Here is a 21,515-nt window from a genome sequence, read left to right as displayed (position 1 = left end):
CTACATTCAGTACTTACTCACCTCTTAGTGCAGGAGTGTATCTTGCCTCAGTACAGATGGGAGTTACACAAGGAAAAGAGAGAATCGAGCATCCTTACCTGTGATTGTGAGGATGAACTTGTCGGGAAATTTACATATTTCTGCTGCACAAAATAAGGGCACGATCTAGTAAAAGCATGTGGGTATGTATGTTTCTCGGTCAACACTCAGCACAGCTGTGTGAGGCCCTGATGCACTGCACGGCAGTTTGGCTGTGGGCACTGCCACAGAGGGGCCACTGATACACATCATCCCCACCGGCTGGGGACTGGTGCTGTTGTGGCTTCCACAGTCCCTTTCTTCAGTCCTAGGAATTACATTGGAAAAACGTTTTGTAGAAATCAGCATGGAAGGGACGTTTGTTCACAAAGATATGAAAATCATGCCAACTTCAGCTGCGCCTTTCAGCGTCAGAGCACTCTCTAATTCTGCCCTTCTGAACTGCATGACTGCAACTATAGCTGAGGACTGGGCCTGCCCTGTCACTCATGGCGGGAAATGCACTATGCTGAGGCTGAAGCCTCCCTCCCGGGCACAGCACAGCGGCACCGGGCCTTGGCAAAGGCTCTGGCCACAGGGTGGCAGGCCCGCCTTGCACGCCCAGCTACAACAGAAGCGTGTACAAAGTTCCCGGGGATACCCCGTCCTAGACTCTCCAGAAGCCTTGCTACATTCAGCACCTTCGCGACACCGCCCCTCTGCCCCATGCCGCCCGCCCCCTCTGCCCCATGCCGCCCGCCCCCTCTGCCCCACGCCGCCCGCCCCCCCTGCGCGCAAGCGCAGAGGTAGCCGCGCCGGCTGCAGCCGCCGCCGCTCCGCCCCTGTCCCCGGAAGCGGGAGATTGAAGCGCTGAGGCCGGTGAGGGATTGCGGGTTGGAGAGGTTTTCTCTGCTGGGCTTCTTTTACAGGGACTGAGGGGAGCGGGTTTTGTTTCCTAAAGCTTAGTGATGCTGGGGTAGAGGAAGGAGGGAAGAGGAGAGGGACCTTCAGGGCTATCTCCTTCTTTCACACACACGTCCCCGCGCCCTGGCCGGCCGGCCGGCCTTCTGCTTTTCTCCACAGTCGAAAAGTAACTAGAGAAAAAATATTATTGTTAAATAGGGCCTTTGGCTAGTGAGAGCAGAACGTAGAAGGAGTAAGCGCTGTTACAGAAGGTAGCGATAAGGAGGCAAACTGAGGCATGTAGCATCAGGCTTTACCTAAAAGTGCAAAATCAAATTTCCTCTCTTGGCCCCTTACTTGTGGGGCAGAATTACTTTTCTGTGATAAACAGTATCTTTGCTTGAAAACCTGAAGAATTTTTAGACTGAGATCTTGGGGAAGGATTTTCAGAGTGCAGGAGGTCTACAGGAATGCGCTGCCAAGCAGTTAACAAGTATTAGTGATCCACTGGTCACGGTCATTTGAAGACAAATAATCTGCATTAGAATGTGAAAGCAGAGTCACAGGGTTGTTTTTTCTAAGTTTAACAAGTGTCTTGAAGCTAGCTCTTAGGCTTGAAATGAGTTTGCATCTTAGTAAGATTTATTACGTATTTATATATTATACATAGGCATGATTAGCCTTTTCTACACTGCTCACATTAAAAAAAAACCCTGGTAACTCACTTTGTGTTTAATGAGTGCTGTGGGCTTCCTGTTTAATTGATAGATTGCTAAAATACCCAATTACTTAGACTTTCTTTATTGAAGTCTGGTGGGTTTTTTTAATGGAATCCCGTATGTTGAATTGCGAACAACTGGGAGAAATGCTGGCTTGTAAGATAAATGAGAACCTGTGTCCTTTGGTACGGAGCCAGGAAGATCAGGGTTGCTGGGTTCATAAAGCTCTGGCATACAGAAGCTATGCTGTGTGTCATCTCTGAAGAGGAAGCCCCTCATGCCAGTTTTGTGTTGCTTAGTGACTTGTTTGCAGGACTTTAATATTTTAAAGAGGCTTCTGCTTTGAAACTCTTAATTGTAATTTGGAGATAAATAGGGGTGTAGCTGACGATTTTCCAGCTGCACTGTGGTCATTAGCAGGTGGTTCACCAGTGCTAAACTAAGTTAACCGTTGCCAAATCGTTTTGCAGTTGGCACATGCTGGGAGGCATGACTTATTATTTTCATTAAGGTGCTTTTCTGAGCAAATTGAGGATGCTTACTTTTAATCTAAAACTCCACTTGTGTGAGTAATTACTTTTTTCAGTAGCAACCCCAGAAGGATTAAATGAGATAGTGGATTATTTTTACCGACACAGGTACTCAATTATTTTCTGTTATAGAAAAGATTGTTTATGTATGTGGGCAATAAAAATCTTGTGGCATGCAAGAATCCTTTTATCACTGCTTGGAATGCAGTTAAATGAAGGACTGGTTCCTCACAACCTGTGTTAGTTAGGATTATTGCCTTCAGTTAGACAAGCTGTAAGGGTCATTTAAGTTAAGCAAATACAGTTCGTTAGGAGTGAGCTTTTTTGGAGAAGTTCAAGGTTGCAAGACCTGACCTTGGATTTATAGGCATGCTGTAGTGGGCACAATTGATTTATAAGTTGTCTTGCTCTTTTTTTAGCACTTGAAAGAGGATATTAGTTAGGGGGATAAAAAAGTCCATACAGCTTTATGAGAGGAAAATTATATACAAAATTCATACTAAGATACTTTGTATCAATCAGTAGTCTCATTCATCCTCTTGAAGAAAAGCCATTCACAAGCCAAGATGCTACCTAGCACACAGAGCAGTTATGTAACTTACACAGATGCCATTTTTTTATTTTTAAGGATTGGAAAATAAGGCTTAGTTGTTTCTTATTAGAGCTTTTTATTCTATAGCCACATTGCTCATTATAATCAGGTGAAAAGGGCACTCTAATTAATTCTTTTAACAGAAACTACCTATCTTGAGATGGAAGAACCAGTGCATGATAAATTGCTGTATTTGTGCCATACTCCAAAGGATTCTGGGACAGCACTTCCACAGAGGACTAGTTCAGGGAAACAGGTATGAAAACTTACCTGTTTTTGTAATAGTGTGACTCTTCATAGTAACAAATGCTAGTGAAATCACCAAGCTGTCAGAAGTCACTGAGATCTTGTTTGCTGGAAGGCTGAAAATAGGTAGTTTATACCCATAGCTGCAAGCTAGCTAGGGTTTGTGGTGGGTGGTGTTGGTTTTTTGTCTGTATGTTTGCCTGTTTTTAATCTGTCATTTGCACTTTTCTCAAATCCCAGCTTTCTGGGTTGCTCTGTATGCAGAATGACTTTGTGACGTGGGCTTGCACTTCAACAAAGTCCATTGCTTTCAGTTTGCATTTTCTCTGTTCATCCTCGCATGCATTACAGTGATGCTGCCATGCCTAGCATCTGGATTTATCGCAGGGTAGGGCTAGTTTGCAAATTTTCCCTAACTAAGCCCTCTCTCCCATGTTTTAGTATAATTTCACAGGTAAAAAAGTTACATGTGGATGATAACAAGTAATTGTTAACTTATACTGAAGAAAAAAGTACCTCTTTTTAGATGCTTATTGGTGAAGGATCTCAAAGCATGATCAAGTCAAAATTATACAAATAATTCCTCGTGCTCTCAAGTAGACTGCATGTAAATAATAAGCTGGGTAAACAGTTCTTTGTAATTTGATTTTAAAAATGGTTGTTATGATCTTTCTGAGTTTGGGGGTTTTTGCTTTTGCTTATTATTTTTCTTTTTAGCCAATGAGTGCAGCTCTGAGGGAGCGATTAAGGAAAACAAGGCGTTCATTTACTGCTAATTTTACAGTACCAAAGCGTCTCAAAATAGACACTGAAGAAAAAGACTGTGCTGACTCTGACAAAGGGTGCCCACCAGAGGCAAGTACAGATTTTTCCAGATTACCGGGCAGTTCTAAAAAGCCGGAAGAAAAAGGCATTGAACGCACGTGTTTCGAAAGTCCCTTACAGGAGAGCGGTCTCTCTGGATCAGCAGAGAATTCAGATGTGCGACAGGCTGATCTTAGCCAGGAACAGTCTCTGGAAGAAAAATTAAGGCTGGTAAAACAAGTGAAGGAGAAGGAAGAATTACTTCGAAGGCTCAAACTGGTTAAGATGTATCGATCCAAGGTGAGGCAAAGGGAACCTTTGAAAAAAGCACTTTTAAGTGGAATTCGTGGTGCAGTCCTCATTAATTTAAGCAACAATACTGACTCACTTTGTGTGGTGTTTATTTTCTCAGTTTTAAGGCATTTTTATAAAAATAGATCTGCATCAAAAGACCCCACATTTCAGCAAGTGACACTTTTTTTTTTTTTATGTCCCTATTTCAGAACAACCTGTCTGAACTTCAGGCTTTGATAGCAAAATGGAGAAGTGGTACCCAGCTGATGCTATATGAGCTGCAGTCAGCCTTTTCTGCAGATGGCAAGAAAGTCAGTCTCACACAACTGATAGATACTTTTGGATTAGAAGACCAGCTATTACACTACAGCAGAACAGACGAAGATTTTGTAGATGCATAATCTGCATGTTGAAGCTTTTAATTATGTGCAACAGCAGAAAAGACTGAATTCTGATCACATAAGATGTGATGATCAGACAATAGACTTTATGTTTTGAGGTTAGGAGGTTTTCTCAGGAGATCCTTTTAAAGCTCTGTACTTCGATAAACGCCATTACTTAATGGAAAAGATCAAATTGATGTTGTTTTGGAAAACCTGACTGGATAATCGATTAGAAAATTGCTATTTAATAGAAATTAAAATGAAATTAAGAAATACTTTAACAGGTAGAAGGCAATGTGTTCTTTGATCAGTCTTTGCATGGTTACTTGTCTTGAAATAATGAACTCTAATTGTTTTTTCTGTTGATGTTCAGATAGGGCAGAGTTTAGTGCTTTGTTCATAGACACATCCTCATTTTACAAATGTCTTCCTGCAGTTAATGACAGCATTTTGCAAGTTAAATAAAGATAACTAATTTTCATGTTGTTAAAATTCTGAAATTACAATTGATGTTCTTGATAGCTTTAATTATTACTGAGGGAAATGTGTTATAATGCAACCATTTTAAGATATTGTTCCAGACTGTTGTCTTTAGGGAAGCTGTCTCAAGCATTCTGCCACAGCCTAAGCTAATAGAAGGGAAGGCAAGAAAATTGTAGCCAACATCTGTCTACTCTGCTACTTCATGTGAGAGACAAGGTGTTTTGTCACTTCAAATAAATAAGAAAAACAAGGCCTTGTGTAATGGCAATCCTTCAAATTCAGCGTTATAGAGCTGAGTAAAACTTCATCATTTCATATATCCTCCAATAAATGTTGTCTCTTTGAAATGCTTTTTTTTATCTTTACTTGAAATTGCCTATTTTCTCATCATGGCCTGTGCATATAGTGTGGTGATTTTTATATGCTTTTATTCTCCTTAAAATCACTGCTCATCAGGTGTACATAAATCTTAACTAGTCTACAACTCTCCCTGCTATGAATAGTAGTTTATATGCAGTCACATTCCTTACTGGTTATACATTAACTGTTTTGGTTTTAGGTGGCATTCCCCATTTCCTTGATAAGGGAATAATTTTTTTTACATATCTCAAGGGAAAGAAAATTAAAGATTATACAGATCCTTTCAACATTATTAGGGCTCATTAGACTTAAGTTTGCAATTTGCTTTTAAGAATACTGATTGTTGCTATCCACAGAGGTTTAATGAAGAAAAACCTCTGTTGCTGATTTTAAGTATTAAGATACTATTTTGCCTCTTTATGTTAGTAAAAAAAAAAAGATGATGATGGTGCCTGGGGGAGAGTTCTCTTCCCTGAGAGCCATGGCAAAATTAGAACTGTGCTGCTTCTAGGAAAGTTTCAGCAGGAAGAATGGAGATGTAATTAGAATCCTTACAGACCCTAGTTAGAGATGGTGAAGCAGAAAGTGGAGGTGGTCACAAGAAAAGTAGTTTTCCTTACAAGTGTTAATACTTTAACAAAATTCTAAGCTGTTAATGCTCTCCCAATGGAATTAATTCAGATTTTATGTGAATGTATGAAAGGAGAAGAATCTCACCATGGATGAGAGAAATAAAAATCTGTGAGAATGATTACTTTCCAGCAGTCAATTTTAGTTAACTGTTGATAAAAGGGTTGTCATTCTTATCTGTCTTGGAGAGATGTGACAGGAGACTAGACTACCAATCAATGTGAAGGGGTGGGAGATAGCAGCAACTATTTCATGAGGCCAGATGCTTCCAAACCTAGTTTTCTCGTGATTCTGCCAGTGGCAGCAGCCAGAGCTGCTGGTGGCTGTGGGTAATGATGCTATCATAAGCTGCAGCAGCTTTAGGGACTGGGCCAGGTAGCACACATGGTTATGCTGAGGCACACCTTTGTCATCTCAGTGACCTAGATCTATGCCATCACAGATGTATATTTTTAAAGGCAAAATGAAGTCAAAGGCACAGATGAATTTTAGCAGATGCAATCTCATAGATCTTTTGCAGCACTAAGGATATACAAACAGATCTGTTCTATCACTCTACACTTTCTGTACCCTTTGTTTTCTGTAATGGGCTACATAGTTTATATAATTAAAATGGCAGAAGTCTTATGAGCATAAATATAATGGAGATATAACTAGGTCAAAAATATACAAAACCAGACAAACATGCATCTTTGAAACTGAAATTATTTTTGAAGAAATCACAGAAGAAATCATTTATGGAAAGAAAAGTTCAAGAAGAAAAAAGCAGGCAGATGTTCAAGCTCTTTTTTTTAAGTCAAAACCACGGTACTATATACCAGGACCTGATTTTTAAAGAATAGGGAATGTTCTTGATCTCAGTCTTTGAACTTCTGCCTGAAGAATTTCAAACTGTTCTTCCTGTTCCTTTACAAGACCCCGTAGGTGTTTCTGCTTCAAAATCTCCTGGTAACGCTGCTTTGCAATCTCAGAAGCATACTTTGTGTCTGCATAAAACAAAATACAAGGGTTAGACTGTGCTTGTAGGGGATGCATAGTCTGTATACATACCAGACCTCCCCTGTGGTTATTCCAAATTCTGTATAAAATAGACAAGCATTTTTACAAAAGCTCACAGCTGGGCTTCAGAGTCTATAGTATTGAATAAAGCAAAAAAAAAATTCCAAAAGGCACTGGGACTCCTTCCTTTAGTTTCTAGCAAGTACTTGACATTTTGAAAATCTGTAACTGTCTTCCACTAGTGGAAAGATCTTGACAGTTTTCCTGTTACTGAATACCCTTCTCAGCTTCACTTTATTGCCTCTGTTCACTTGAAGAGGAGGAAACAAGTAGGTTGAACAGTTCTGGGAAAGAATGAAAGCATGTTGCCTAATTAGTGTATTAATTACTATAATATTTTGACTCCAATATTTTCAGCAATTTAGTCAATTAACTTAGGTTAGAAGAGCAACAATCTCTAGGTATGCTCTTAAGTAAACAATGTTAAATTGTTGTGGTAAAAAGGGCACTGCTAATTGTGCACATACAGTAATAAACAGGTGCTCCATGCCCCTTAGCTGATGCTGATGGAGAACAGGACTGTCAAGTCTTGGAGATGTTTTCTGAAAGTTCTTTGCTTTTGACTTAAAGTGCGTTACTGTAACTCACCAGCTGCCTCAGAGGTATGTCTCCTTTCTGAAACAGAGACAAGCATTTCTTTCAGCTCCAGGCTGAGCTCATAGTTTGCTTGGATTTTTAGATTGATGCACTTCTCCAGCTCTTTAATTCTTTTCTGAAGGCTCTTCACATTCTTCTTGTGCAGCTGTCCATTTCCAAATCAATAATGCAAATATATGAAATACAAAAGCTGTTCAGACAAACTTATCATGGAAACCTGTAATCTTATTAAGCAGGGCATTGTAGCTCAAGAAATATTCATGTACTTTGATTTGAGTAGCAGCACATTGTAGCTTTACATCGTATAGTGTCTTTCACACGCACTCGGTTTCAGTATGCTTTATGGGATTCTAATATAAGTAGCAGACAAGGAACAAAGAGGTATGGGTCAGGGGAGAGAGATACATTAAAAGATAAAGTCTGAAAAGCAAGGGGAGGAAAGGAAGTCAATGGAATCAAACATTCTTGGCTGCTAGGAGCTGCTGGAGAAAGAATTGTTGTGCTGAAACTATTGGATGGGTTGTAAAGGGAGAAGATAAATGCTAATGAGAAGAGCAGGCTGATGCCAGCTAGAGCATCCTGGAGAAAATCCAGTGGAATCACTTACAAACAAAGATAATAATTTGGATGTTGATGAGGGAGCCAGCAAAATCAGATTGTGTGTCTGTTACTTTGAATATAAGGGGGTAGTGGTATTATGAACAGGCTGGTGCTCCTGGAGAGAAACATTAAGCAGTGAAGACTGGAGGAAAGCTTCATTAGAAATGGAAGAGTGACTTTTATAGGTAGTGCTGTGTAAGAAGTAATAAGCAGATCTGCAGTCAGGAAGGAAAGCATTTCATTCCCATCACAGAGCAAGTAGATTTCTCTCCATAGAGTTGATCTGTGCCTCAATCCATGTATGATGACTACTTCCAAAGACTTTAGAGATCTGCTGCTGTAGACAATATAGCACAAGTTGAAGAAACTGCCAAAAGCCAGATGATTAAATACATGGGTGTATATATTATTCATCTGTGCTGCTATGGCTATACAGTCCCTGAGTTACCGAGCCTATATTGATTGCACTTTTTCCTTACAAACACGTTGCTAATGAAGGAAAGGAGTTGCATTTAAAGTATGTCTGTCTCAAATGTGGTGGTTCACATAGCAGTTACCTCATCCATGATGCCAAGACTCTGCTCCATCACTGAAATGCGGTGGGCGATGCGGCTGTTGTAGTTCAGCTCAGTTAGGAACTGAAGAATTAAAAGCAGAAAGAAACCAGCTCAATAAGCTTGTTTGTTCTCAACAATTCCACACTTCCATAAAGACAGTCATACTATGTAAAACTCAAAACCCTAGAATTTTTCACAGTGAAAAGTCTTACTAGGGATCATAAATGAGCATTGTAAAGATATTCTGGAATGCTGTGTGAATACTAGACTGCACAGACATTAAAGAGTGTTATCTATCATGTGTTAATGGAAACAAACACCAAGCAAATTTGTTGTGAGGTTGTCAAAAAAACCCCAAGCTATACTTTTGCTTATAAGGCAGTCTAAGCTAATATAGCTGGAGGCCAAAGTGCTATACAGTCTATCATTAGGTCAGAGACAAAAGTGATTATTTTCTGCCAATGGGCTTTCTCATAATTCTTACTTCTTCTACTGTTCATGTATCTGCATAGTAATTGAGGTTGCAGATTATTAAAGATACTTTCTTGGGCACACTGCTGCTAAAATACCTTTTTTCAAGTGACAGACAGTAAAACACGCTGTATGACCTACAATGGGCAGCAGACAGGTTTCTGTAGATGTAAATTCATCCTTCCAGAGTACTATCCCACAGATAAAGTTTTGTGGACAGCTCTAGTTAGAATAGGAGAAACAGGAAAAATCCTGCAGGCTCCTTGTCTCTAGTACCAAAGTACTTTCTCTTACTGCTTCATTAATAACCCTCTTTCCAGGTGTTGTCAGGTCCTTGCCTGCACACGTTTATCTATGCCACCTTTTTTTCTGTTCCTATTTCCGGAGTCTCTGTTACCTTTTCTTTCCTGATGTGGTGGGTTGAAAGTCCCTTCCCACATTTCTACTCAAAAAGTGAAGTAAAGCCAAACCCCTCAGAACACTGAAATTCTGGTTAAACTGGTATATCCCCTTGCTGTGGGCAAGTCTAACTCTGTCTGAAGGGCAAAAGTCCTGCTCATCAGTTTAAATGAAGTGTGAACTAATGGCAACGCTGGTAATAAATTTGCTACAAGAACTTTCCAGTGTGTTGTCACATCACCTCTCTGTAAAGATGTTTGTTGGTGTTATTTACATTGGCTGTGATTCAGAAATGAACAAGCAGTTTGGAGAGCAGCAAAACAAATGAAGCCTGAGAAAAACATATATTCAGGGTTTTCTTTTAATTGTTTGATTGAAATTCAATATCCTTACCTGCTCTCCAACATTCCTCTTTTTAAATGTGCAGTACCTCAGCCTACAGTATCCCTTAGTACAAACGTTTATGCTCTCCATCTTATCACCACAAAACCATCAGCTCTTCCTGCAGCCCTCTACATCCCATATTGCCATACCCTTGGGCTTCCCTACAACCTTTCTTCTTTCTTGATTCTTCTCCCATTTGTATCCTTGCCTCACTCCCACAGTTTTAATGAAGTTTTCTGGCATGCCAGCAGGGCTTGTTCAAAGCTATGTGGGTGCTGACTTACTTCTCCCTCTTGCCTGCCAGGCAGAGCCCACCCTTGTTCTGCTGCTGGGTCAACAAATGGAAGTGAGTAAGGCTCAGTGAAACTTCTGTAGGGGAACACGCGCTTTTGTGTACCGAGCCAAAGTTACGGTAGTTCTGCGAGATACCAGATGGGGGCACCTCAGACCTTTCACTTGAAAGGAAGTTACAGTGCTTGATTTAAAAGATCTGTTCCCTGTGGCTGCAAAATCCTCATTCCATACTCAATGCGAGTTTTGAAACACTAAGAGTTAGTGGTAATTTTGCCTTCATTTACAATTGAACATCCCAAAGAACTTAATCATCGATCAGTTTCGAGAGTTTCAAACCTATTAGGCACTGGCTCTTTCCATAGTAGCAAGGGATTTAAGAGGTATAAACTATCTTACAGATACAGGCAGCAAAATTTTCTGCAGTCACAATATAAATTAGAGAAACTCACTAGCTGTCGATCTCTTGAAATATGTAGTGTTACAATATCTCGAGCCTTCTGGTTCAGGTCTTCTATCTGCATTCTCATTTTCTTGTGTTCCCATTCTAACTGAAATATCCCTTTAGAGAAGTCTTTACATTCCACCATACTAGCAACTTTTTTTTCTCCTTGAGCCTGAAAAAATAGATTAATCTTAATTAACACACTTTACAGATTATGGAATAATTCTTTGCAATAAGACGGGCAAGCTTCTGAAGATATAATTTTAGTAAAGAAAGCATGCTATATTGCAGTCTCCCTCCAGTCTTTGCTCCAGATGGTTATCTTTTGTGGAATTTTGTTCCCTTTTATGCTCTGTGCCGCAGCCTTGGATCACAGAATGAGATGAGGAAAATTACAACTAACCTCTCTCTCTGTCTTTCTGTCTTATAAGAATGGGGAGTCATTTTAGCTCTACAAAATACAGCCTTGCTCTGTACGAGTTATTTTGCAGTCATTACTGAAGGCTTTGTTCAGTAGCAGTAAGAAGCAATTTCTGTACAGCTAGAATGCCTAGAAAAAGAACTTTTAATCAGAGTATGAAAACATTTTTAAAATGCGATCACCAGTTTCACTTTATGTGAAAAAGTGTGTTAATTTTTTTAATCTTAATGTAAGCTAGCATTCAAATACTTCTTAACAGGTCTGTAAGTTTGCCTGGAGGGGATTTCTGGACTGGTGCCCAGGCTGTTAGCATTTTCTATTTGCAGTGTGTAAGTGATGGTGTGTCTAAAAACTGGTGCCATTTCATTGATCTGAATTGTATTGATCAAACATCAAAAAGCAGTCTGTATTGCAATCTTTACAGCATGGTAAGAGACATTACAGAATTTTTAATAGCTTCTAGATTACAATTGAGCCTACTGGTGTGTAGTAAACTAGATGTCAAACTGAAGAAAAAGCAGAGCCATTAAGGGCAATACATTTGTTTTAAAAAGCTTACATTTCCATTGGATAAGGTAAATTACCATGATAGCACAATTGAGTTCTTCAATAACACTCCTATTAATGAGAACAGCATCACTGTAGTCTGGGATCTCAGTACTTTCTAATTCCACCTGTCCTTGTTTTAGCAGAAATTGGATAGTCAAATTCAACTGAAGTTTCACCTTCTCCTTCTGCAGCCTAAAATGGCAGAAAACAGGAACAATTGTTTTATAAATCCTCCCATGATTCTCAAAGTGTTTCATGTCAAGGTGACAGCCTGTCTTCTTTTTGCTCCCAAAGACTACAGAATCTGCAACTTATTTCCATACTGCTGGGTCCAGTTTAACACCCTCTAGTAGGTGTTCTGAGAGGGAGTGATGTACAGAAATCTGAACAAAATTTGAAAAGAAAATTAAGGAAACTCCCAACTAACACCCATTTTCTTGTATCATTTATCATGAGGTTTGTTCCTGAATGACAACAAATGTGAAAATTATGTCATGTACATGAGAAAATGAAATATTGCAGGTCCAAGAGCTCATTGAAATCAGGTGTCATGTGGAATATTGTATCTTCAGCCAGCATGACCAGTTTCACTGAGCTAGCTAGCCTATATATGGCCTTGAAGGCTTTGGGGGTTTCACTGTATGATGTAGCTTTTGAGGCAGTCAGTTTGCAGTGAAGTCCAATGCAGCCATCTTTACTGATATCATTACTAAAGATGGTAGATAAAGACTGGTTTGACCTGCTCACATGTGCTGCAATCACAACTCATTTCAGAAACATTGCAGGTCTTTTAGATGAATCCTAGATAAGAGTGTTGGAGAACACAGCTGTGTAATTCTGTATGTCACTTCTGGTTCTGTGTTGGTAGAGTACTAAAATGTAGCTGAAAATAGGAAAAGAAACAGCAAAATTACCAAGTGAGTTCTTGGAAAATGCCTTCTATTTCTAATGTAATGTTGTCATTGTCATCCACTCTTCTCTGGAGAAAGGCCTGCATTTCTGACAGTGTTCGGGTCTTCCGTTTCACCTAAGCAAGAAACATTTTGAATTTTATCAACTTTGTCACTATGTCAGGGCAAGACTCTCCAAGAACAGAGAAGACAAGTTCTTAAGAACACATAGATATGTAGAAATATGCAGTCTGGTTTTTTGAGAATCCCAGTAGAGCACATGAGACATAGAGGTTACAATCCTTACACTCTGCTCTGAAAATTATTCATTTATGCACCGTTTATTCACCTGGAGGGAAATCATATTTCCTTCTCTTTTGGTCAAAGGTTATATATCTCTGTCTCTCAACAATTCAGATTTACACCTTCATGATTTTAAACTGACCAAATAGCTTGCTAGGACTTTCTAGCAACACACTTGGTTAAGAACTGCTCTTCATGTTCTAGAAAAACAGGGGAATCCATTGCTGCAAACACAGAATGCTCATGGGAGAGAATGACTTCAATAGATGATGAAAATTAAATACCTTAACATTTTTTTTTGTATGGATAGAGAAAAGGAAAATTATTTTTTTATGAAATCATATCAGGATCATAATCATTCCCATCAAATTTATCCACATTAATATGCTATTTTTTCCTTTGAAGAAGAAGTAGAGCTGGTTTCCTTTGATGTAGTTTCTATTACTCTCAACAAATGTGGCTAGAAGCAGCTTTCAACCTCAAATGCAGCTTATGGATGCTTCATTGTCATTTTACCACTAGCTTGACCTTACACTTGGATTCCACAGCTGTTTAAAACCTGAGAACATCAAGAAGTTAACTGGCAAAATAAAGATTTTTACATACCAGCTCCTCACTCTTGATTTTGTTTCGTCTAGCCAGACAAAAATGTTCCCATACAGACTGGTCTAAACCATCAGGCATGTGCTCAGGACTATCCAGTTCATCCATGGCTTTCATTAAAAGGGTAAGTGCCTCTGTGTAATCTTCAACTGAGACTGAACAATCCCTATATGGGTTAGCTGTGTCAAGGAGCAGTTCTGTCTTTGGGGTCCTAGTGCACATACACAGCACATAGAGTATTTACATTTTTCTTGCCTAAAAGAAGCTCACAAACAACTAAGAAATTTCATACTCTCAATCTCTTGCAAACAGCAGGTAGGTAACATTGCATCTTACACATAATAAAAGTGTATGTCTTTGAGACCTGATGAGTATTGCATTTAAGATAGATTGTCTGGGGTGAATAAGGAAATAAAACTACTCAAAATAGCAATCTTTAATATGATAGGAAATTGTCCGTTGTTAACTATTCAATAAAAAGCAGGGAGTCTACTGATCATTGAAATAATTTAGACTGTTGAAATAAACAGCATTCTCATCCTTGACTCACAAGAAATAGTAGTATGTAAACAGATGGAACCAGGAGGGGTCTTACTTTGGTCGATGTTCGTAAAGTTGGGAAAGTTCATTAAGGAGATCCTCAGGTACATCAGCAAACTCCTTTGTAAAGTCACATTGCAGATCCTAGGAGGGAAACAGAAAGCTTTTTTGTTACCAAAACGTTCTGTTTAAAAAAGCCTGCCAATATCTTAGAAATATAGAATATGGTGCTCTTCCAAGCACTCCCAAGCATCACAGATATCTGGACTATTTCTTAAAGTCTTCTATGCACATATTCTCCTTTACTGCATAATTTCAGTGACCAGCGAGTTGAGCAGAACTTATCCTATGCTTTGAGTAAAGCATGTTCTTCTCATTATCAAGACACAGCATTAACTTTGTAATTTCTGAACATCCTTGTGCTGTTGAGAGTCTCACCTCTTCAGCTACTGCATTTTCATAGACATCTGCATAAGCCTCAATTTTACTTTCTGTAGTCTGGATTGTTTTTGCAGTCTTCACCTATAGCAAAACCAAAAGATTTCAGGAATGCAACTCAGGCAGCAGAGGCATTGAGGGTACATTCATATACACTGGCGAAGCTGATACTTTGTTATTTCTAGAGGAAGCTCTTGTGAGCTATTTTTACTAACAATATAATACGTTCTTCAGGGGTTTTACCTGTATGCTTGCAAATATTTTTAAACTTTGTAGGGATCTATGTTGATATTTCTTTTCACTCACATAGATCCCTTTTTCCTTTCATGTCATCACAGGTCAAAAATTCTCAAATGCTGTTCTGTGGAGCATTCCTCATTTTAGAATGCAGTTTCCTTGGTCTCATGACATAGTTCTGCTATGTGCCAGCATACTAACTCGTCTGTTTTATTGATGGCATTAAATGCTTATAGTCTGTCAGGGAGACCACTTTGTTCTGTTTGACAGTTTGTATGGACCAAAAGATACAGAATTGGAACACCTAGACATTTGAAAAGAAAAAAAAAGTATTTTGAAAAAGGTAACCTGGGGTATAGTAGACGTCAGGTAATTTTAAAACTAGTTAAGCCTATCCAATGGTAGGGGCTAGATGCTTGCTTTGGAACCTCTCCATATAGTTCACATATAAATGGCTGTTTGCAGGTCCAAACACAGAAGTCTGTACAGGTCAAGAAGGAGATCTGACATGAGGAGGCATTTGTACATCACCTGTGGACTCAGGAACAGCTCCACAAAGACAAAGTGGGCAAAAGGGAAAATATTGTCCCAAGAACCGGAACCAACCTGCAAACTACCACCACTTAGATCACCTAAGTCACACAAGTATTGGCAGGACACAGGAATCAGAACTGTCCCTCAAAACAATTACTATGGGCAGTAAGCATGTGCATGGAAATCCAAATCTACTACTTGTGTTCCTCAGTCTAATAAAAACCATATATATGTATATATAATGCATGTCACCTACACAAGTTAAAAAAATATCAGTGACCCTGTAAACTGTCAGAAACCCATGGCAAAATTTTTATTTGAAAAGAATAGTCTTCACAAGAAACTGTACTGTAAATACTATACTTTTCCTAAGAAGAGCATTCCAAATGATAACTTACTTTTTCTTTCTCCTTTTTCATAAGGAAATGATTAAGTCCAGCTTCTCTAGTGTCCAACTCCTCTTCCAACAGTAAGGCATAAATGAGATTGACTATTTTCAGTTCTTCCTGTGAAATTATTATAATAAAAAATGTTAACAGTGCTGCTTGTACAGAGGGAGAGATGAAAAAATGTTCTCTGCAATACCTGATAGATGACCATCTCTAATTTCACCTTCCTTTCAGAGAGTTTGCATACAGTCTTATCAAAATTTTGTGTTGTTTGCTGGATGGAAGCTTCAAGTTTCTTCAATTCATTTTTCAGTATCTGGGGAGGGGAAGGAAAGAGCAGCCCTATTACATCTGGAGGAACAAAGAAGCTCTCATAGTATATCAGATGCTGGAGAATGCACAATATGGAGCTGTATCCTTCAGCCAAAATGTCTCAGAAATTACTTGTTTGGAAGGACAGTGCTGCCAGGCTACCAATTTATGTTGTCCAAATACCACTTTGAAGGATAAATATGATTGTATTATTTGTGTATGCAACCAGCAGCTCTGTGAATGGAACCTGAAAAAATATTTTAGGAATACTGGTACCTTTGCGTAGGAAAGGAATATTAACTTAATATAAATAAAGATTGCCTTATTTTACCGTCTAAGCTAGGGCTTATTTAATATGCCACATGATCTTTGTTCTTCATTTATTCTATTTATTAGCATTCATTTTTAGAAGTAACTCCTAAGAAGAGCAGAAGCTTTGGTCACAAACACTGTGAATAAAACCATTCCTTTTCTTATTTTACTTTACCATTCTATACTTTTCTTTTTCTTCTTCCAGCTCCTTGACTTTTTCCTCATATTCTCTGAATATTTCCTTTTCTTCATCACTCCAAATATGCTCAGGCTTGGATATAAAAGAAGGTGGAGGAATATCCTGGAAGCATTGAAGAGAGATATCTTTCAAAGGCAATATTAAGTCCCCATTAACACACTAGCAAACTATAGCACAGGTCAGATTTAATAAAGGCACTTCTTGGTGGTAAGTAAGGTTCAAGCCTTAAGTCTAAATAAAATGTATATTCTGTTTCTCTGGTCTATTACTTGCACCAGTAGTTTTGGTACTCTTCTCTCTCACTTGCTTAGAGGAATTCACCTCTAAAATACAAATATTTCAGACATACTACCGTTGGTACAAGATATACCACATTTTCTGTTTCAGAACCCCAAATTTAACTCCTGATATTCTATACTCCTATACTTCTAATTCTTATATACTCCTAAGCTCCTCCTATACTTCTAAAGAGAGTTCTAATTTTACAAAACAGATCAATTCCAGTGAGCATGCTTGGGTTTGCCCTATCCTGCATCTGTGACTCTCCTTCCTTTACTTTCTTTACTTCCTTATTCCTTCCTTCACTACCATGCTTTCTCTGTTTGCTGAGACAGTGGGACACAGTGTTTTTCTGTAAGATCACTGCCATGGATAATAGACTCTTTCTCCAGGAATACAGCTGTTGTAATGGCAATACTCAATTATGTTCCTAGAATATTCCACTGTGATAGAGACAGGTCTTGATGGGTAAATCATATGCACACACTAGACATTTGTGGTCTCTTCTGATCCCAGCGTATGTTCTCTCATGGAGTCCATCTAGGCATAAAGCAATTCTACCATTCTCTAACTTCCTTCTTTTGCTTAGGCTGGAAATCATTGCTAGTTGAATTTCACATTTCCTTAAAATCCCACAAGCTACCTAAATGATATGGCAGAAATGTCACTCACGATTTTCAAGATGTCTTCCTTTTTGACTTCTAGCACTCCACCCATCATGTCATTAAGAGCACGCAGTCTTTCATTGTCCTGGGAATTGGCACAAAAATACTTTAGGTACAAAAGGAAGTGTAGTACTTGGAAGTTTGGGGAACAGTAATAGGGTAGGACTCCTCTAGATCACTGATACGATTATACTGTGTGTCACTGGTAGGTTAATGCTCTTTGGTGATGTGTGTAAAATATGCTTAATGTCTCAGGTTTTTTTTCTGGTGGAGACACGTTCATATACCAAAAACTTACCACAACTGCCATTCTGGCTGTTTTGGAAAGAATACATAGGCCAGTTGGCAGGCTAGGATGAAGGAAGTTATAGTGTCCTGTCTTATTGTATGTTTCTTTTGGGGACAGAACCATCTTTGGCTTTTCATGGATGGATCTGAAAGCCAGAGGAAAGCACTACAGTCTTCTATCCTGACCCCTGAAGAACAGAGGCCACTCAAGTCAACAAACACATATGAAGCACAAAGCTCTTGACTGAGCAGTAGCATGCATTTAGACATGTATCTAAGTCTCCAATCACCTGACACAGTATTTTCAACTGCCTCTAAGTGCATTTTTAAAAACTGTGAGCCTAACACTAAATCTTTTCTTCCCACAGTTGGTCTATCTAGTTCTGGTTATAAATTATAATAAGAAGAAAAAGGCACACATCATCATTATCTACCACTTTACATTTATTTTCCTATACTGGAATATTCCAGAGCAGCAAAACCTAAATGAACCTAACAAGAGACAAAAGTTTATTGAGTAAAAAGGGTACGACTTCAAGTACCGTATCAGCAAGGCGTCTTTCCATTTCAAGGTTAGCCAGCGTTTCTGCTTTCTCTCTCTCTTGTTCAGTCAAGTATTTTTCAGCTTTAATCTGAAGGAAGGAAATGAGGTTCGTATCAGAGTTCTTTCCTGCAAACATGATCACATGAAGAACATTTGGAAAGACAGTGTAATACCAATTTGTTGGAAAATTGTTCTTCTGAACAGCTCCAAAAGCTATATTTAAACACATTAAAACACAAACTACCATCAGTTTTGTTTATACTGTTCATGCCTTGTGTGTAACCTTTCTGACAGAGGAATAACACAAACTGATGGGGAAAGAGAGAGAAGTAGGGAAAGACTGACTAAAAGAGCAGATGAAATCAATGTGTGAGAAATATTATGGTGTGTCTTTATAAGCTATAATTTGAATTTGTAAGTACAATACTACATATTCTTTAGTACCTAGATACTTTGTTTGAAACTACTAAGTTTCAAAATGGTGCTCAGAGAAACCCTTACCTACGGAAGTTAAGTGTCACAGAATCACAGAATTAACCAGATTGGAAAAGACCTTTGAGATCATTAAGTCCATCCTATCACCCAACACCATCTAATCAACTAAACCGTGGCACAAAGTTCTTCATCCAGTCTTATTTTAAACAATCCCAGGGAGTAACTGCCATGGTTACTTCCATAGATGGTTTGAATCTTATCACCAGAAACAGGGGGAATTTCTACCTAATTTATGGGCAATTAAAAAATTTTAACAACAATAAATTTAGATTGTATGTATTTTATTTGTTTCAGATTGACTTATTAAGAGCTTTCTTCCTGGTAAGGGAAGCAAAAGAGTTAAAAAGATTATTTTAAGTACACATAGATATGTCTAAAGACACATCTGTTTTAAGGCTTTTCAATATTGACAAAATGTCTGGAAATGAGAAGAATTAAAGAACTATATTTGAGTGGGTGAAAGAGAAATATTTATTTTTCAGACACCTCTGAATCCTGAACAGTGAGTGCTTGCTCTGGTATCTCATCATCTGTGAAAGCTGGTTCCCACACTTCCACCTGGAGATCAAGTTGTGCCAAGATTTCTCGGATCCTTATGTTTCTTTCTTTCACTCGTGCTATCTCCTGCTTCTTTTGTTGTGCAACTATGTCAAATTCCTTATTAAAAGCAATTTTCACTTTGTAAATGATGTCCTGAAATAAAGCAGGATACAGCAATATTGTACAGGTCACATCCATTCAGGATCCTATATCCCTCCTCAATCCTTCAGAGTCATAAATGTGTGTACCTGCATGTGTGACAGGGAGATAAACTGGTAAAGCCCTTTTGTGAAAATCATAAGTGCAGGCTTATGATTTGTAAAACGAAGGTGGGCAAATTATAATAATAAGCTAGCATGTAGTAAGGCAGGATGGCAAATATGGTACAACGCTGCTGGGAGTAAAAATTCTGTGCATGATGCCTCATCAGCCAGCTAGCTTTCAGCAAGCTTACTGCATTGGCCAAGAACATTAAAGATATATCTACACTTAGATATAGAATATATGTCTTTAAAGCCACACAGGAGAGAGATCTTGTTACATCCAAGCTTACATCTAGAAATGCTCTTCCCCATCTACCTTACCCATTCGTGTATCTACTACTTGTTACGTTTTACAACGCATAATCTTTGAACTCTGCTACCATTTACAGCCTTAAAGAGCTCTGAAGAGGCAGTGCTTTAATAGAAGTTTAACTGCTTCTGCCCTCTTAGATCATCTTCATAAGAAGCCTATTCTGTAGTGTGTTTACTACTTAATAAACTGGCCAGAGCAAGAGAAGTAAAGAGAGTCTGATATGAATGAATGATAAATAATGGAAACATTGAAGACTCCAAATAAAAGAATAAGTAAGACTGGAGAAAAACTAAATGGTGTGAGGATCCAGATGATCTTTCATTCAGCAGCAAGTAACAGGGAAAGAGGTCATATTTTCACAGGGCATGCTGAGGTGTGCAAGCTAGCTTTGGCTATACAAACTCTTAAACAGACAAATACAGATACCCTCAAACTGGGTAACCAGTTTTATAGAAATGCTTTTCTTTCAGACCTTAGCTGGTAAATCCACATGGTGCTCTACTCCACTACAGGTATTTATCATCTTTCATCAGAGAAACTCAGAGACCTGTGGAACTCTCTGTTGTATAGAATGCCCAAAATGTAACAGTGGTTGTGATTACTATGAGAACCAACAGATATGACAGTATCACTGCAATAATATAAATTTAAGAAGACATCACCTTCAATAATACTATCTGATTAATTTTCTGCTCCCTGGTGTGTAAGTCCCATTGGTGGTATAGGATAGATGTGTCTCCACCATACTGAGAGCTCAGACTTCCAGTCAGGCAGTACAATGTACCATCATCAGCCATTACTTCATCTGCTTTCTCTCCTTCTTTATTAGATAATGCAGTCTCAGACTCAATCTCAGGATCTTTCTTCTGAACCTGAATATCACAAACACGACAACTGTGCTAATTTTGTACCTGATCCTGTGGCACATGTACGAAAAAAACTTTAGAGGTTGTATTTTGCAGTTAAGCTCAATGATCAAACCAAATTGAAATTATCATATCTGGAATATTGGGCCTATCTGTAGGTTGCCCAGAACAAGAAAAATGTGGGCATACTGGGGCAAGTCCACTGACAGGCTACTGATACAATTAAGGATCTCAAACATCTCATATGTGAGGACAGGCTGAGAGAGCTGGAACTTTTTAGACTCATAAAGGAGAAGATTTGGGGGAATAATTGTCATGCATACAAAAACCTGATGATAGGGAGTAAGGACAACACTGCCAGACTCTTCTCAGCAGTGGTCAGTGACAGATTGATAGGAAATTGGTATACATCAAAATACAGAATATCCAACTTAAACATAATAAAACACTTTTCCAGTGAGAGTTGTCAAACATGGGAATAAGTAACCTGTAAAGGTTAGGGAATCTTCCATCCTTGAATATACTCTAAACCTAACTGGACACAGCCCTCAGAAAATTGCTCTAGGAGGGCTAGTCTAGATCATTTTCTTTAACCTCAGTTGTTTTATGAGTCTTTAATACTAATATATTTGTTCTGAGTAAAACAAAATACTTTATCTTTTTAAATTTTTGGGACACAATTTTTACAGCAAGAAACTGGAACTTAGAAATATAAGTATGGAAGGAAGAGTTAGAAGTCCAGCTTAGAGCATCCTGATCTGAAATGCCTT

General features: G+C 38.6%; 2 protein-coding genes across 2 annotated transcripts in view; one reads left to right on the top strand and one right to left on the bottom strand.

Annotated features, from left to right (window-relative positions):
• The first annotated feature begins 2,922 nt into the window (after window positions 1–2,922).
• SFR1 (SWI5 dependent homologous recombination repair protein 1) lies at window positions 2,923–4,507 on the top strand. Its single transcript, XM_054382591.1, has 3 exons — window positions 2,923–3,018; window positions 3,726–4,112; window positions 4,316–4,507. Exons 1-3 carry the CDS (start codon window positions 2,923–2,925, stop codon window positions 4,505–4,507), a joined length of 675 nt encoding a protein of 224 aa, XP_054238566.1.
• Window positions 4,508–6,793: 2,286 nt separating this feature from the next.
• The window catches only part of CFAP43 (cilia and flagella associated protein 43), a 49,964-nt gene continuing 35,242 nt past the window's right edge, over window positions 6,794–21,515 (bottom strand). Inside the window, exons 25-40 of the mRNA XM_054382339.1 lie at window positions 20,542–20,751; window positions 19,250–19,456; window positions 18,267–18,356; window positions 17,444–17,521; window positions 16,469–16,594; window positions 15,866–15,985; window positions 15,679–15,786; window positions 14,510–14,593; window positions 14,127–14,215; window positions 13,535–13,742; window positions 12,650–12,762; window positions 11,771–11,927; window positions 10,773–10,937; window positions 8,776–8,856; window positions 7,610–7,763; window positions 6,794–6,948 (exon numbers count right to left, since the gene is read on the bottom strand). Coding sequence (XP_054238314.1) covers window positions 6,794–6,948; window positions 7,610–7,763; window positions 8,776–8,856; window positions 10,773–10,937; window positions 11,771–11,927; window positions 12,650–12,762; window positions 13,535–13,742; window positions 14,127–14,215; window positions 14,510–14,593; window positions 15,679–15,786; window positions 15,866–15,985; window positions 16,469–16,594; window positions 17,444–17,521; window positions 18,267–18,356; window positions 19,250–19,456; window positions 20,542–20,751 — 2,145 coding nt within the window. The remainder of the gene's footprint in view (window positions 6,949–7,609; window positions 7,764–8,775; window positions 8,857–10,772; window positions 10,938–11,770; window positions 11,928–12,649; window positions 12,763–13,534; window positions 13,743–14,126; window positions 14,216–14,509; window positions 14,594–15,678; window positions 15,787–15,865; window positions 15,986–16,468; window positions 16,595–17,443; window positions 17,522–18,266; window positions 18,357–19,249; window positions 19,457–20,541; window positions 20,752–21,515) is intronic.

Source organism: Indicator indicator, chromosome 7, assembly GCF_027791375.1.
Source record: "Indicator indicator isolate 239-I01 chromosome 7, UM_Iind_1.1, whole genome shotgun sequence".
NCBI classification, from domain to species: Eukaryota; Metazoa; Chordata; class Aves; order Piciformes; family Indicatoridae; genus Indicator; species Indicator indicator.
Note: the sequence above shows the minus strand (reverse complement) of the source record. Positions and strands in the feature narration are given on the sequence as shown.

Excerpts from the sequence above, each read along its gene's own strand:
- SFR1 (XM_054382591.1), top strand. The coding sequence starts at position 2,923 with ATGGAAGAACCAGTGCATGATAAATTGCTGTATTTGTGCCATACTCCA. Across the intron at positions 3,019-3,725 it reads GGACTAGTTCAGGGAAACAG|CCAATGAGTGCAGCTCTGAG; the intron begins GTATGAAAACTT and ends TTTTCTTTTTAG. Across the intron at positions 4,113-4,315 it reads TTAAGATGTATCGATCCAAG|AACAACCTGTCTGAACTTCA; the intron begins GTGAGGCAAAGG and ends TCCCTATTTCAG.